Source organism: Mycena indigotica, assembly GCF_014461135.1.
Source record: "Mycena indigotica strain 171206Taipei chromosome Unknown Mind.scaff0002, whole genome shotgun sequence".
Lineage (NCBI taxonomy): Eukaryota > Fungi > Basidiomycota > Agaricomycetes > Agaricales > Mycenaceae > Mycena > Mycena indigotica.
In genome coordinates, this window is record NW_023503001.1 from 5,232,150 (window position 1) to 5,246,567 (window position 14,418).

Genomic DNA, 14,418 nt, shown 5'->3' on the forward strand with positions numbered 1-14,418 from the left:
CTTGGAGGTGAATGTGCGGAACAAGAGGATGGTTGGATTTTGGTCACGTTACCGTGCTCACATCATCAATCTACTCGATGAGCAGGATTCAAGATCAAGTCGCTGCATTCAGTTCAGACCCAGCAAGAGATTCCAGTTATTTTTTACAGCATGTCAGGAACACTGATCATGAATTGAAGCAAGCTACTTATTTGGCTTACAGTTAGTAGTACAAGACAACACACACATATGTTAGTTCCTTAATTCCTTCTTCAAATCGTCCGCAAACTTTTCTCCAATGGCGAAACACGCGCCAGCCGTATGGCCCGAGATAATCCACGGGAATATCGACGCGTCACACACCCTCAAGCCATCAATCCCATACACTCTCAGTTTGTTGTCCACAACGCCGCCGACGTCCTTCGGCGCCATACGGCACGTGCTCGTTGGGTGGTACACAGTCTCGACCCGATCCTTGACCACCTCCCGAATTTCGTCGTCGGGTTTGGTATGAAGTGCGTGGTCCAATTGAGAGTCCTTATTGGTGTGGTCCAGGTAGGTGTCCATCGCCTTCGCATGCGCGATTTTGAGCAGGAGGCGAAACCCGCGGTATAACTTCTCGAAATCGTCTGGGTTTTGGAAGTAACTGGGCGGAGATCAGTCTGGGTTACACTTTCGAAAGAAGAACAAACTTGGGGTTAACGCTCGGCAACGTCCATGGATCGGCAGATTTTAGTAAAACGGAGCCTCGACTGGTTGGTCTGTACTAACCATCAGAAAATAATTTATTAGTAAAAAGGAAGACTAACCGGACAAGATAACAATGCAACGCATACGTGTGCATGCTGAACATAACCTTTCCGTGCTCTTTGTACGCGAGTGGCGTACAGAATAGCTCCAAATCAGGACTCGAGGTTCCGGACGTGCTGTCCTCCAAAATTTGCGGGAACTCCGTTGACGGGAACAGACGCGGGTCGTCAGATCTCACAAAAGCAGCGGACTCGCCAAACTACATCACTTGATTAGTAATCCTTGAAGGAGAAACTAAATGACACACATTTGTAGCAAGCTTGCCCGTTCCCCAAATCTGGTATTGTGCGATCGCCGCAAAGAGTTTGGGAAATGCTGTTAGCGTCTTCGGGCGCAGTGTGAGAACAGAGTCGTCGAGCTTGTCTTTGAAGTACATATCCACAACAGGATGGTCAACGAGATTGTCACCAACGCCAGGAACATCGAGTACGAGCGGGATGCCGTGTTGTTCGAGTTGCTTGGCTGGACCGACGCCAGAAAGCATCAAAATCTGTGTACTTGTGAGTTGATAGAGTCAACAAGTGGAAAAGACTCGCATGAGGAGAATGGATTGCACCCGCAGATAATACCACCTCTTTACCAGCACGGGCACGATATCGTGGTGCGTTCTTGCCTTGAGCGAATTCAACACCGACTGCTCGTGGAGTTGCGCCGCGCTTGTCAAATATAATTTTGGTTACGGTCGCATTTATGGCGACTGTTAGGTTAGGGCGAGCAAGAACTTCAGGCGTTAAGTATGCTGTTTCTGAGGAAACGCGCCGGCCATTCTCGTCCACGTAGGTCACTAATAGCTATCAGCGCTTGCGAAGACTCGAACCGTGCTTGTACTCACTAATCTGGTGAAGAAATGAGAGCCAAGAAGAGAAAAGAACGAAAAACACGTACCCGGCTTGCTCCAATGGGCCCCTTAGACGTATTGAAGTCCGCGATTCGCGGAATCCCTACTTGCGTGCAAGCAGTTATGAAGGCCTTCGAATGTTCTGACACAGTATTGAAGTAACCGACCCTCACAGGGCCCTTGTTTCCGCGCTCCGCCGTCTTGACGGCAGGGTAATTTTTGTCAGGCACGTAGCGCTCGAGTTTTTGAAACGACTTTTGGATATTGCTCCATGACCACGAGTCGTCGCCCATAAGGGAGGCCCACTCGTCAAAGTCACCAGGTGCCCCGTACTGTGCCATTTGAGCGTTGATACTGCTGCATCCGCCGAGCATTTTAGCTTGCAGCCATTCAATAATCGAGTAGGCTGATAAAATGTCTGTTACCTCGAGGGAAGAAGCGTTGTTGACCCTTTGCGTGTACTTGAGGCTCCGTGCGGAAGCCAAAGACATGTTTTGTCCAGAAGAGCTGCCCAAAGCCCGAGGGCACGCGGCTGAGCGGGAGAGCGCTTCCACTGAAAGCTATTTGAGTAAAATGGATGGTTGTTTGAGAACGCGACACGCACCTTCCGCCAGCCTCAAGCAGCAGAACGCTGATATTTGGGTCTTCACTCAGCCTGGCAGCAAGTACGCATCCAGAAGTACCTGTTTAGGGTTAGCGCATAGACTCTCATTCTACAACAAGCACACACCTCCACCAACAATGATAACATCGTATTTCTTATCCGCGACGCTGGCCAAGTTCGACACGTAGCCGCCCCTCTTCTTGCCCTTGCTCGAAGTGAAGCGCAGTCGAAGCGCGAGCAACAGGGCAGCTAACGCGCTCGAGCCAAGAATAAAGAGACGCGGATGGAGTGCAAGCAGCCGTCGGAGTTTGTCGACTGTGAGCGCGACATTGTCCGCCATCCTGGCCGTTGAAAGCAACAACGTCTGATTCGGTCTGAATTGCACATGTTATATGGGGTTGATTGCCGTTGGGCCGATTGGCCCGGCCGACGTGTCAAATGACCGGATCTCAAGCTTATTAATGGTTAGGTGTATGAATAAACTATTTGAGCTCGATTTCCGTGTTTTCTCTGATCGGCGAGCAAATATCTGACGTCAAGCTGGCATGATAGCTCGAGACCGTCGCATTTTGACGATTAGTGAGCGACAGATGCTGCCGCGTTCCATCCAGGTATTGAAAGCCACTTCGCACCGGATCATTCATCCAAAGCCATTTTATTCCTCATCCCCACTCTCTTCATCGTCGCTCGCAACACCGACTACGCCACCCTGACCATCGCCAGCCTCTCTCTCCCTCAACACCCTACCCGCTTCTTTCAACTTGGCCCCGAACGCTTTTCGTGCTCCCATATTGGCGCCAACATCCCAAATCTGCAACTTCGCTTTGCTCCCCGCGGCGGCCAAAGTGAGCGGGTCGTCTGGTGAAAACGCGACCGAAAACACTTTGCCTACACCCAAGTCCCTTGAAGTCACGAGACTGACATTCTTTTGGTCATCTTGGACGTTCCACACTTTGACAACTTTGTCGTTTCCACCTGTAGCGATGCAACCACGAATATGGGGGTTGATGTCGAGGCCAGAAGCAGCACCATCGTGGGCTGAAAGCGTGAAACGGGCAGGCGATGGTTGATTCAGATCTGACGACATTTTGCGGACATCGAAGTTGAGGACCATACCATTTTCGAGCGATACCTAGAATTCTTTCAGAAAACTGTAGTTTTAGCAAAGTAAACTCACATAGAAACCAGAATCCTCCCAGGGGTCCCATTTCATAGCCTCGACATCGCTTCCAACCACTGCTGCAACCCCACTATCTGGTGTTCTGGTGTCGAAAGTCCGGACGGTACGGTCATAGCTCCCAGTCAATAACACACTTGGGTCCTTCTCGTTCCACCTGACTGCCTGAACTTTGTCCGTGTGGAGATCAAAGCTTCGAATTGCCCCTCCACCCTCGCCATTGATACTTGGATCACGACTCAAGTCCCATAACTTTACGGTTCTGTCAGCGCTACCACTCGCAAGTAATGTTCGATGGGTTTTGTTCCAGCTCAGTGCAAGCACCGCGTCGACGTGGTGACTGGTAGTCGAGCTCCGATGCTTAGTCTTTTTGCGCTTCTTCTTTCCGGTTCCAAGTGGTATAGGAACATGGGCCTGTGTTTCGTCCGGTCGGCCAAGAACAGAGGTAGGGTACATCGCGTCCAACACGTCAAGCGACCAGATTTCGATTTCGGGATCGAGAGTGCCAACCGCAATGTAGTTTCCAAACGGAGCGGCAGGGGAGGATGAAGTGCCAGCAGTGGTGGGCGGGAAATCCAGCCACTCGAGACAGAGCGGAAAGTTGGGCAGCATGAGGTCGTGGTGAACATAAAGGTTGTCTTCTGATTCCTCATAGACATAGACTTCGAGTTGCGATATCTCGTCCTCTGTTTTGGCAACGACAAGAAGATTGTCCGTTGGTAGAACCTCGAGTTCCTCGCGCTCAGCGGCATTATCGTCCTGGAACTGATCAGATTGAACCATCTAGTATTCAATCGCGAACCTCTTTGAGTGTGATATAGGGGTCATCTTCGTCATTCTGGTAGTAGGTTAGTCCTTTTATGTTGCTAAATGGTCCAGCAGCTACGGTTTATCAAACTTGGTACTGAAAAAAAGGAAGCAACAAACCTGTGGCAATATCGTCTTCCTCTGCATCGTAATCGTCCAAGTTGTATTCTGAAAGATCATTGGGATCTCTTTTTTTGACACCAGAGTCCACATCCATTGCGTCCTCGTCACTGGGTTCACTGAGAAAAAGAGTTAAAAATTGTAGAGCATCTTTGGATTGATAACGCACTCAACCCAGTCCTCTTCATTCCCGTCTTCATCCACAGCATCATCTGCTTCATCGCCCTCTTCCCTCTTTCCCATTGCCAGAGCAGCCTTATGCGCTCTCTCAAGCTCTTTCTTTGCATCCTCAACCTCAATCCTCTCCAGTGCACTGACGCGCTCCAGCTCTTTATCGTCCAGCACATATTTCGTAGGGTGCTGAACCGCCACACCTCGGCGCACCCACGAAACCGCCGAGATGAGGCTGCTCATGGCAGAACGGGAGGAAACAAAATTTTGTTGTTGTGACACATCCACATTTGGTAACCCACCTGCCTTTCTGGCAAAAACCACGACCATGGCCGCAACTATTTCACGTACAACCGCTGCTACGCTCCTGAGTAATGTCCAGCGCGGTTTATCGCCCATTGAGCTCCTCTATACCCCCAATGATCGCTGGCCATTACCCCGCAAATTCCGCCCCCACCACTTGCACCTCTCCATATCCATACTTGACTCGTCGTTCAACCCGCCGACAAAGGCTCACCTAGCACTAGCCAAAGTACCACGACACGACCCCACCGGCCACGCCTATGATGCCAAAATCTTCCTCTTGTCCGTCCGAAACGCCGACAAGTCATTGAAACCCACCGACGCGACGTACATCCAGCGACTCGAAATGATGCTGCTGTTAGCCCAGGAAACCGTTCGGAAGGGCCATAGACATCCCATCGCGGTTGCTGTCATTGACGAGCCTACTTTTGCGGGCAAAGCGAGCAAATTACGCGCTTTTCTCGAGGAACGCGTCGTGAATCTGGGTATCCAGCGCCCCGAACTGAATTTCCTCATGGGGTTTGACACCTTAGAGCGTCTTTTCGCACCGCGGTACTATGGAGACTCGCCGGAGGACCCAGAAGCGGAAGCAAAGATGTTTAAGGCTCTGGACAAATTCTTTTCGGAAGAGCAGGACAATGCACGGGTGGTTTATGCCCGCAGAGGTGGCTCCCCGAACGAGGAGGCTACTCTAGCCCTTGCGGACCGATTTATTCAGCAAAAACGTGTCGAATTGGTGGAGCTTGACGAGGATGTCGATACCACCAGCTCTACGCGGGTGAGGGAAGCAATCCGAGAACGTAAGAGCTGGGCGCCTCTCGTTCCTCCTAGTATACTTCAGTATCTCAAAAACGAGAAATTATATACCTGGCCATAGGAAGATCACGCCATGCTTCTTTGCTTCCCTCTGCCATGTTTGGACACTGTCCTGGTTGCACGTTCGCTCACCCCTAGATGACCCAGCTCAAAACCATCGTGGTTGTAGGAGGGAGCTATGCTGGTGAGTGGTTAGATGTTGTCATGAATGATAATTGGACGTCGCTAGGAACATATCTGATAGACCGTCTTGCGCCGCAAGTCCACAAGACGCACCAGATTGTCCTCATCCAGAAAAACTCGCATATGCACCACATATTTGCCTTTCCTCGAATCAGTGTTGTTCAGGGCTTTGAGCAGAAAGCATTCGTGCCATACACCAACGCCTTTCATGCTGCTCCCGCTCAGTCTACAACCATTATTCAAGGCATTGTCAAGACCATCATGGCTGATTGTGTTGTACTCGAAGACGGGCAAGACATACCCTATGAGTATCTGGTCGTTGCAACAGGGACTGGCCGGCCGCCATTGGCGTTGACCTCGAAGCTTGACGAAATGCAAACAAGGAGGGTGTTGCAGCAGCGGATTAAAGAAGCAAACGACGTTGTCGTCGTTGGAGGAGGGGCATATGGTCTGCGTGAGTTTTCCGTTTGCTCAGAGGTCAAGCGCTTATCGGCCATCCAGAACTAGCTTTCGACGCGAAAGAGTTATACCCAACGAAAAATGTTACATTAATCCACTCCACGATCCAGCTTATGCCCCGATTTCACCCTCGGCTCCATGAAATTGTCACCTCTCGTGCTACAGCACTGGGTATTCGCCTAATCTTTGCAGTAATACGCCATCAAATAACACGGTCACGCAAGTCAGGGAGGGTCAGCGAAGGTCGGCGCCAAGTCGTCGACCAGGGTTATCGAAGTCGCTGACCGCTGGTCGTGGTCAATGCCATGTGTGATGCTGGATGCCGGTCAGCGACTTCGTTGGACAGCCGCTGACCTCCTGTCTTGGCCGGTGACTTCACTCAGAGGTCGGCGACTAGGCTAGGGATGATGAGTCGCCGACTGCTGACGATTGGTCGGCGACTGCAGGGACAGTCGGCGACTTGATTCGGAGGTCGGCGACTAGGCCAGGGATGACGAGTCGCCGACTGCTGATAATTGGTCGGTGACCTCCAAGTCAAGTCGCCGACCGACGTGAATCTTACGGTCATCGACTGCGGATGAAAAGTCGCCGACCAGGTGATGGCTCAAGGTGTCTCGAGATAGTCAGCAACTGTTAGCCTTCGACGCGAGGAGGATGTCGTGAGGGAGAGGAAGACAGATGGTGATGGAATCGGGCGAGGAGTGAGTTTGGGCACAATTATATTGGGGTCCGAAGTTCTCGAGTCGGTCCGGGGACCAACTCAAGCCTAACTACGAGGGACTAGTGACATACAGGACTGAGGAGAAGAGAGACAGTAGAATGGAGTGTAAATGGAGTAGGGATGGAGGGTGGGGAATTTAAATGACACGAATTGTTCTGCGAGCGCAGTGTGAGACGAGGAGAAAGTATGATAGCTGAGACTGACTTACCTGCGAGCGCAGTGTGAGACGATGAGTCTCGACAGCGCTCGCAGGCGGCTTATATACTATGCGGAGGGGGTCCGAGCACTGTGCTTGGGACTCCAAGCGCTGGCGCGCTTGGGCGGCGTCACGCTTGCCTGCTAACCCGGGTCAATCCACCCCACCACTAATTGACCCGCCATTAGCCTTCGACGCGAGGAGGATGTCGTGAGGGAGAGGAAGACAGATGGTGATGGAATCGGGCGAGGAGTGAGTTTGGGCACAATTATATTGGGGTCCGAAGTTCTCGAGTCGGTCCGGGGACCAACTCAAGCCATGGAGGTGTAGTGCCGGAGAGCCGGAGGTTCGAAAGGGATGGTGTGTGTGTGGGCCATGTGAAGTTGTCTGGATAGCGCGATGATCCGGGAGAGTGGGTTCTCGATGTAAAGTTTGTAGGCGTCGCTACGCCATCGTCCAAGTAACTGGATTTCGTAGTCGTTGCATCCGGCGGCGGCGGCTTCTGTGGCAGCTCCTCGGCGCAAGCTGTGGCCTGCATATCCGGAGGGGTTGATGCCCGCTGCGCTGAGGGCCTCACGCAGACCGGTGACAAACGTCTTGTAGTGTAGGGGCTTTCCGTCAAGTCCTTCGAAAAGCGGGGAGTTGTTGGCTCGTGGTAGTTCGGAGAAAAGGCGCTTGAGCGCTGTGACAGGGCAGGTGGGTTCTCCGGGGACTGCGGCGATAGTGAGAGTGACGCCTTTTCGGAAGGGGTCAGTCTTGGAGCTGGGAAGAGTGAGCTGGATGTATTCAGCGTGCTCAAAGTTGGGTAAGAACTGGACATTGTTACGCGTGAGATTAAGGCTGGCGTCCTTGCCATTTCCCGAAGTGATTTCCCCTGAGCGGAGAAAACCGGCGTAGCCCAGGCAGAAGGCGGCGTAGAGCGTGCTGTGGCCCGGGACCGCTCCGGGTCGGAGCTGGGCAAGGATGCGGGTGAGGATGGAGCGGGTGATGGGAAGGACGGGCTTCCGGTCCTTCTCGCCGTGGAAGCGCTTGATGCCTCGGATGAGGCGTTGAACAACTGGCGATTCACATGCAGTGAAGGGAAGGTCGGCGTCGACATGGAGGGAACGAACGGCGGACAGGTAGGCCTTAATCGATTTGGGCTGGATTCGGCCGGCAAGGCTGGCAACCCACGACATAACGGCGGTTTGAGTGGCAGGAAGGATGGCGCCGTCACTGTTGTACAAGCTGTGGAGCTTGCAAAAGTTGATGAAGGATTTTTGGCCTGTGGAGTAGGTACGTCGTGTGTTACTTGCGAGGCCGTGCCAAAGGTAGAATGCGACGGTTTTTTGGGAGATTGCCGTGTTGTTCGTACCACCAATCTGGTGGACTTTGGAGCTCGGCTGTCGTTCCAGGTAGGGTGCAAGGGAGAACATGCGGGAAAAGGAAAATCGAGAAGCGGCGTCAGCAATTGAATTGTCAGCGGAGGATAACCAAACAGAGGAAAATGAAAAATCGAGTCGGCATGCAAGTGCCACGAAGTTGCGGAGGAGGTTCATGGTGGGGGCGGAGCGAATGGTTAGGGAGGAGATAGCATCGTGAACAGCTTCGTTGTCGACGTGGAAGACAACGTGAGTGCCGGTGAACTCGGATCCCCAACATTGGATGGCGTGCACGACGGCTAGCATTTCCTTGACCTGGATGTGATCTTTGCGGTAACGTTGCGGGCAGCGGATGGAGAACCAGTGAGTACCCGAAGTGTCCCCCGAGACCCTTGGTTCCACTAGCATCCGTGTAGACATGGAGCGTGCGTTGTTCTGGTGCGAGTAGTCGGACTCCATTCCATGCGGCAGAGAAAGTCTCCCACCAGGCAAGGTCGCGACGAGCTGGTTTGGAGATGCGCCGGCGTGAGAAAGGAGTGGTGAAGGATGATTCAAAATCGTAAAGGCTCCGGATGAAAGCCCGAGCGGTGGGGACGACTTGCGATGCAAACTGAAGGAAGCCCGTCAGCTCCTGGACCTCTCGAGCGTGGCGTGAGTCCGGTGATGCCATTCGTCCAGGAGAGAGGTCAAGTAAGCCAGTTTGTCGGCTGGCAGACGTGCCTCCATCGCAGCGGTGTCAATCTCGATTCCCAACATCTCTACTGTGGTTGCGGGCCGAGGATCTTGGACGGCTGGAAGGAGAGGCCCAGCTGGTCGCCAAGTGCAAGCGACCACTCCAGTGCTCGTTCGGTGAGGGGTCGCGGGACACGGGGTGAGAAGACTTGGAGGAAATCATCCAGGTAGTGGCGGATCGCGGCGGGGAGATGGCGCTGGAGAATCCAGTGTAGCGCCTCGGCGAAGAGGTTGAATATGTATGGCGCAGATCGGCAGCCAAAACCGAGGACGATGTCATAGTAGAATGCATCGTCCCACATGAACCCCAGAAGGTGCCAGTCCTCGGGACGGACAGGAATGTGGCGGAAAGCGGATTCGAGGTCAAGTTTGACCATGAGCGAGCCGCGGCCGGCTTCTATGACATCGGCGATCGCGCGGTCGATCATGTCGTAGCGGATGTTGGCCTCGGCATCGGGGATGCCATCGTTCACGGAGCGTCCGTGCGGCCACGAGAGGTGGTGGATGCGGCGCACCTTCGAGGCGCGCTTGCGGGTGACGGCTCCAAGCGGGGAGCAGCGGAAGTTGTCGAAAGGGGGATCAGCGAACGGGCCGGCTGTCCGCCCGTTGGCGACTTGCGCGGCAATGTCTTCGGAAAGAGCATTCGTGACGAGAGGGGAGCTGAAGGCTGTCTTCAGGTTGGTGCACTGTTGTGCTGCTGACTTGTCACCCGTAAATCCCAGATTGGCACCATGTCGTATTATGTGTAGTAAGGAGCGTACAAACTGTTTGTCTGGATAATCACGTAGGTAAAAAGCCCAGGCTTCCTCGTTGAGGACGGAGGAGATTGTAGGCGTGTCATGATTGCCCGGTGGTGCTGTGTTTGCGCGGCGGATCAGTGTTAGGACGGGCGGGCGGTGGATGTCTAGGAGGGAAGAGATTGCCGTGTGGGAGTGGAGGCAGTGGAGAGTCTGGCGTGGGATCATCTGCGGGGTGGCTGCGACGTGCAACCGACGTGCCGTTCACGTCGTGCCAGATCCCTATTTGTGTTGTGTGAGTGGGTGCTCCTTGCCACAGCCAGGCGAAGAGCAGATGTGGGGCCGGCCCCATGCACATGGAGACGCCGCATTTACCCAGGTTGTAGTTGCGGCAAGGATCCGTCGAGCTTGGCGGCTTCTTTGACGTGGCCTTGGCGCTGACCGAGATCGGCTTCCGGTGCGGGTACACGTGGGAGCTGAGAAGTCCAATTTCAGGCTCCGCCCATCCTTCGTATGACCCCTCCAGCATCTTGTTCCGCCGCCGATTGAAGTAGAGCGTATGGTACTCAAGGACCGCCGCCCATTCATACTCTGTTGCCAGCGTGCTGATGTGCGTAAGGTAGCGGTAGAAGTACGCCGTTGCTCCCACACGCGCGGGGAGGTGTGCCGTGAGGATGGCGAAGAAAGTGTGGAGAGGGAAGAGGACGGAGTTGAGGTTTTTGTATGATTTGTGTTTGGAGACATTCATTTCGAATGTTCCTGCCGCCGCTGAGACTGTAAGTCGCCTCTGAATCCTTCACTCTGCTATCCAGCTTGTACAGATCCGATGCCTTGAGCTCATGTGAAATGACCGCCGTGATGCATGCCGACTCGATATCGGGGAAGAGGGATCGGAGGGACGGTGACGCACCTGTCGGCGCGTTGAGCGGCGCGAGGGGTGCGATAAACTGTGGCGCAGGCTGCTGGGCCACGGGAATTACTGGGTGGTGTGGGGCGGGGCGGGGGCGGGCGGGGCGGGGCCGGGGCCGGGGCCGGGCTTGGTCTGGCGGAGCATTCCTCACGGATTGCTGGATTGCCATAAGGACCGCGGCAAGCTGCGCTTCCAGCCCAGATAGCCGCTCCTCGGTTGTGGGCACTGGTGGGCTGTTTGCGCCACCACTGGGGCCGGCATTACCGCTTGGGAGGCTTCGCCGTCTGCCATCGTGAGAAGCTGAGTGGGGACGGGGTAAGGGGGGTCCCAGGAGTCTCGGGTCTTTCGGAGAAGATGGGGGAAGGAGTACGGCTAGGTCGAGTGGCGAATCGTCCTCGGACGCGATAAGGCTCACGTCGGTTAGCCGTGGCAGCGGTTTACGGTTGTAAAGAATTTAAATGACACGAATTGTTCTGCGAGCGCAGTGTGAGACGATGCAACTGGTAATTTATGGACTGTACTAGTTTAAATCCATCTCAGTATCGCCATTTACAATATCAAAAAAACCTTCCCCCAACTCGCGGCCCTTGGATTCGATGCGTTTGGCTACAATTTCGCTGTACAGTAGCATCAAGACATGAATATAGAAGTCATAGTTAATGTCAGTCATCTGTCGCAGCTGTGATTCAAACCCGTTGAGCCATGAATTAAGTTGCTCAGCTGTTTCAGTGTTGAATGCGCGTGTTTGGTGCTGCACTCCGTTGTCGTCTTCATCAACGACGACCAAGTCTGGCTGTGAGCCGTCAGTTGGGGCCGGATTGCAGCGGGTTCGGCACAAGATGTCGGTGGCTCGATGTCCAATATAATGCCATGCGTCTACAATGAATTTGCTGGTCTTGAGCCAATCGCTTGTTGCGTTCTGAGTAACAATGTGTCGCAGAAGCTCGCAGGCTTTGTCGTATGTTACAAAGCCTGGACGTGCGTCGAGGTTTCCATCCCAGAGGAAGTTGAGAAACTCAAGCACAGCAGAGGGACTCTCTGCACGATAACATTTGGTCCATCCGATTGGCCAGCCGCAAGCCCATTGAGCAGTCTCCAAACAGTAAGTTGTCTTGGGTTTGAAGGTGTGTTCTACCTTGTTCCAGGCCACGCCTTCCAGCTCCGGAAGCTCAATCTCCAAGGAAGGGATGGTGATCTCTTCGCCGTTTTCCGAGGCAATATATTCTGTCGTCGGATGACACGCTTGACCCCCGGGTAAGAGAGTCGATGGAATCGCTCGTCAAACCGTTTATACCATGCAATGTGTTCAGCCTTGGAGCAGGTAAGGGCGCTTTCCGACATGGTGGGTTGTCCACAGCCAACAAAACCGCACAGCGCTGTTTGCCCAATATGATCACTGCAGAAGCGCCCATTTTTGAAATTGACGAGGGGATTGTTACACACATATACTGCACATTTCTGCCCGAAGAATGTCAGAAAGTGTCTCTGGATGTTGGGGGCCGTCGAACCTTGTGAGTAATTGTTTTCCCATCCATGACCATCATGCGTACATATCCACGCGGATTACCTGCGGCAGGAGCATCTTGATTCACGGACACTGGGTGAATATTGGGCGGAAGCTCAGCGGCCAGAAGATCCTTGAGTTAATAACCATCAGTTTTGTACTTTCTAATGACCCAGATACACCTACGGGTGGCGGCAAGTCCAACTCATCTGTAGACTCCTCCAACCCTGCAACATCAGTGCTTCGACCACTGACAACTCCCGGCTCATTGTCAGACCGATAGCGCTTGATATGGGTACAGTCCATACACCCATGCTCAAGTGCGCCAGGTAGAATTCCTCGATTTTTGCCAATCTTCTCTCGAACAGCAGCAGCAAGAGTGTCGGCACTTGAATTGGCCGGGAGTGTGAAGTCGGACAATTTACCATGTGCAAGTAACAGGCGACGCGAGAAATGTTCGAGGAATAGACGTTTAGACTGACGGTAGGTCAGCTTTTTGGGTGCTTCAGCTGCAAGCCCATCATTAATCCAATCTGCGAAATTGGCCCAGCCCGAATGGAAACGGTGAAGAGCTTTTTCTTGGGCTCTTGCAACCGCTTGATTGACCCATACTCCATGAACAGATATGCGGATAAACGAAGGGTGAGGCTCTAACCACTCAATCCTTTTGCCGCGAACCAATGATGGCCGAGTGACTCGATCTGGATAATATTCCGCTTTACATCGTGCACACTGGGCAACCAGAAGGTCAGCTTGAACCCATTGGAAGGTTTGATCCAGCAGCCAGACTTGGGCATTGCCTCCAGATCTTCGTCGACGAAGGGAGGGGAGCATATTGCGATGTCCGACAGGACAGAACTTGCAGTTCAAACGTGTTGTGACCAGAATCTGTCGGGGTGGGCGGAATAGGGTGTGGAAAAGAGCGTCTACTTTTGTCCCATTCTGCACAAGATCTTCGATACCCAAAAACCGATAAATGTAGGCCAAATCATCCGAAACTCGGGTCCCCCACTCGTTTGCGAAGTTGATTGGTGTGAACATCTGTTGATCTTCATCCATTGTGGCTGAAAGGGCGCGAGAGAGCAGAGTCCGAACACTGTGAATCCAGCCTGTCTCATGTGAGCCACGATACACTTCTTCGCGCTGATTTAGATGTAAATGGACAAGAGGGTAGACGGATATGATTATCCCAAGAAGATAGAGTGCTTGGTGCAGACGCATGTTGGTATTGAAGAATAGGTCAAAAACCGTCATGAGTTTGGTGACTGAGGCAGTCAAAACAGTAATGCTCGACATAGTCGCGCAAAGCAAGCAAGCAACAATTGGCATCAAGCACGTGCAATTACACCCTCGTACCAACACAACTGGTTCTTGGTCGTAAGAATGCACCATTTGTATACTAAGTTGCATACTACCTGAGTTGAATCAAGATTTATTTGAGTTTATAGAATTGTGGCTTGGGTTGAATCAAGCAAAACCACTGTCCGCTCAACGGTCCAGGGTATCCGACGTGATACTATTGCTACGCTCCCTCCTCTTTCCTTTCCCCTTTGACTGTGACTTCTTGTTGAGTGACGCTAGCTCTTTCTCAAGACGTGCCCGTTTGGCGGATGTTGATTCATCTTCACTGCTCTCCTCGGACGGTGTATTTCCACGATAGCTGTTTTTTGGCTTCTTTGACACTTTGTCCATCTCCACAGATGTTCGTCGCTTATTGGTAGAGCCGGATGGGCCGGGATCACCACGCGCCAGATCAAACAGTCGTTCTTGTCCAATCTCCGCCCGAACCTCTCGCTGAACTCGTGCCATACTGTGCTTATAATGAGGAAACTGTTCCGCGTGGAGACGGGCAACAAGCTTTGTGAAGTCGCCAGGCTTCTGAGTTGCCCATGGTTCTGTGTTGCTGTCAGCCCCGCTTCTAACCCAGTCGCCAAGTGGTCCTTTGATTTTGCGTCCCTGGAGATAGGTAAGACGCGCTGCTTTACCAACT

General features: G+C 53.0%; 6 protein-coding genes across 6 annotated transcripts; 2 read left to right on the forward strand and 4 right to left on the reverse strand.

Moving 5' to 3' along the window:
• Positions 1-231: 231 nt before the first annotated feature.
• On the reverse strand, positions 232-2,577 carry MIND_00272800 (uncharacterized protein; the record flags this gene model as incomplete). Its single annotated transcript, XM_037359600.1, has 9 exons — positions 2,358-2,577; positions 2,232-2,310; positions 2,053-2,180; positions 1,671-2,006; positions 1,326-1,573; positions 1,037-1,279; positions 789-988; positions 672-740; positions 232-625 (listed from the first exon to the last, which is right to left on the reverse strand). Exons 1-9 carry the CDS (start codon positions 2,569-2,571, stop codon positions 232-234), a joined length of 1,911 nt encoding a protein of 636 aa, XP_037224695.1. The 5' UTR covers positions 2,572-2,577.
• A 309-nt stretch (positions 2,578-2,886) lies between these two features.
• MIND_00272900 (WD-REPEATS-REGION domain-containing protein) lies at positions 2,887-4,836 on the reverse strand (the record flags this gene model as incomplete). Its single annotated transcript, XM_037359601.1, has 5 exons — positions 2,887-3,363; positions 3,409-4,167; positions 4,211-4,290; positions 4,336-4,454; positions 4,505-4,836. 5 exons carry the CDS (start codon positions 4,834-4,836, stop codon positions 2,887-2,889), a joined length of 1,767 nt encoding a protein of 588 aa, XP_037224696.1.
• MIND_00273000 (uncharacterized protein) lies at positions 4,820-5,686 on the forward strand (the record flags this gene model as incomplete). Its single annotated transcript, XM_037359602.1, has 1 exon — positions 4,820-5,686. The coding sequence occupies exon 1, from the start codon at positions 4,835-4,837 to the stop codon at positions 5,684-5,686; it is 852 nt and encodes a 283-aa protein (XP_037224697.1). The 5' UTR covers positions 4,820-4,834.
• A 77-nt stretch (positions 5,687-5,763) lies between these two features.
• Positions 5,764-6,551, forward strand: MIND_00273100 (FAD/NAD(P)-binding domain-containing protein; the record flags this gene model as incomplete). Its single annotated transcript, XM_037359603.1, has 3 exons — positions 5,764-5,809; positions 5,855-6,262; positions 6,310-6,551. 3 exons carry the CDS (start codon positions 5,764-5,766, stop codon positions 6,549-6,551), a joined length of 696 nt encoding a protein of 231 aa, XP_037224698.1.
• A 3,563-nt stretch (positions 6,552-10,114) lies between these two features.
• Positions 10,115-10,762, reverse strand: MIND_00273200 (Integrase/recombinase xerD; the record flags this gene model as incomplete). Its single annotated transcript, XM_037359604.1, has 1 exon — positions 10,115-10,762. The coding sequence occupies one exon, from the start codon at positions 10,760-10,762 to the stop codon at positions 10,115-10,117; it is 648 nt and encodes a 215-aa protein (XP_037224699.1).
• A 682-nt stretch (positions 10,763-11,444) lies between these two features.
• Positions 11,445-13,724, reverse strand: MIND_00273300 (uncharacterized protein; the record flags this gene model as incomplete). The annotated part of the gene is made up of 3 exons (XM_037359605.1): positions 11,445-12,148; positions 12,492-12,561; positions 12,615-13,724. 3 exons carry the CDS (start codon positions 13,722-13,724, stop codon positions 11,445-11,447), a joined length of 1,884 nt encoding a protein of 627 aa, XP_037224700.1.
• Between the last annotated feature and the right edge of the window lie 694 nt (positions 13,725-14,418).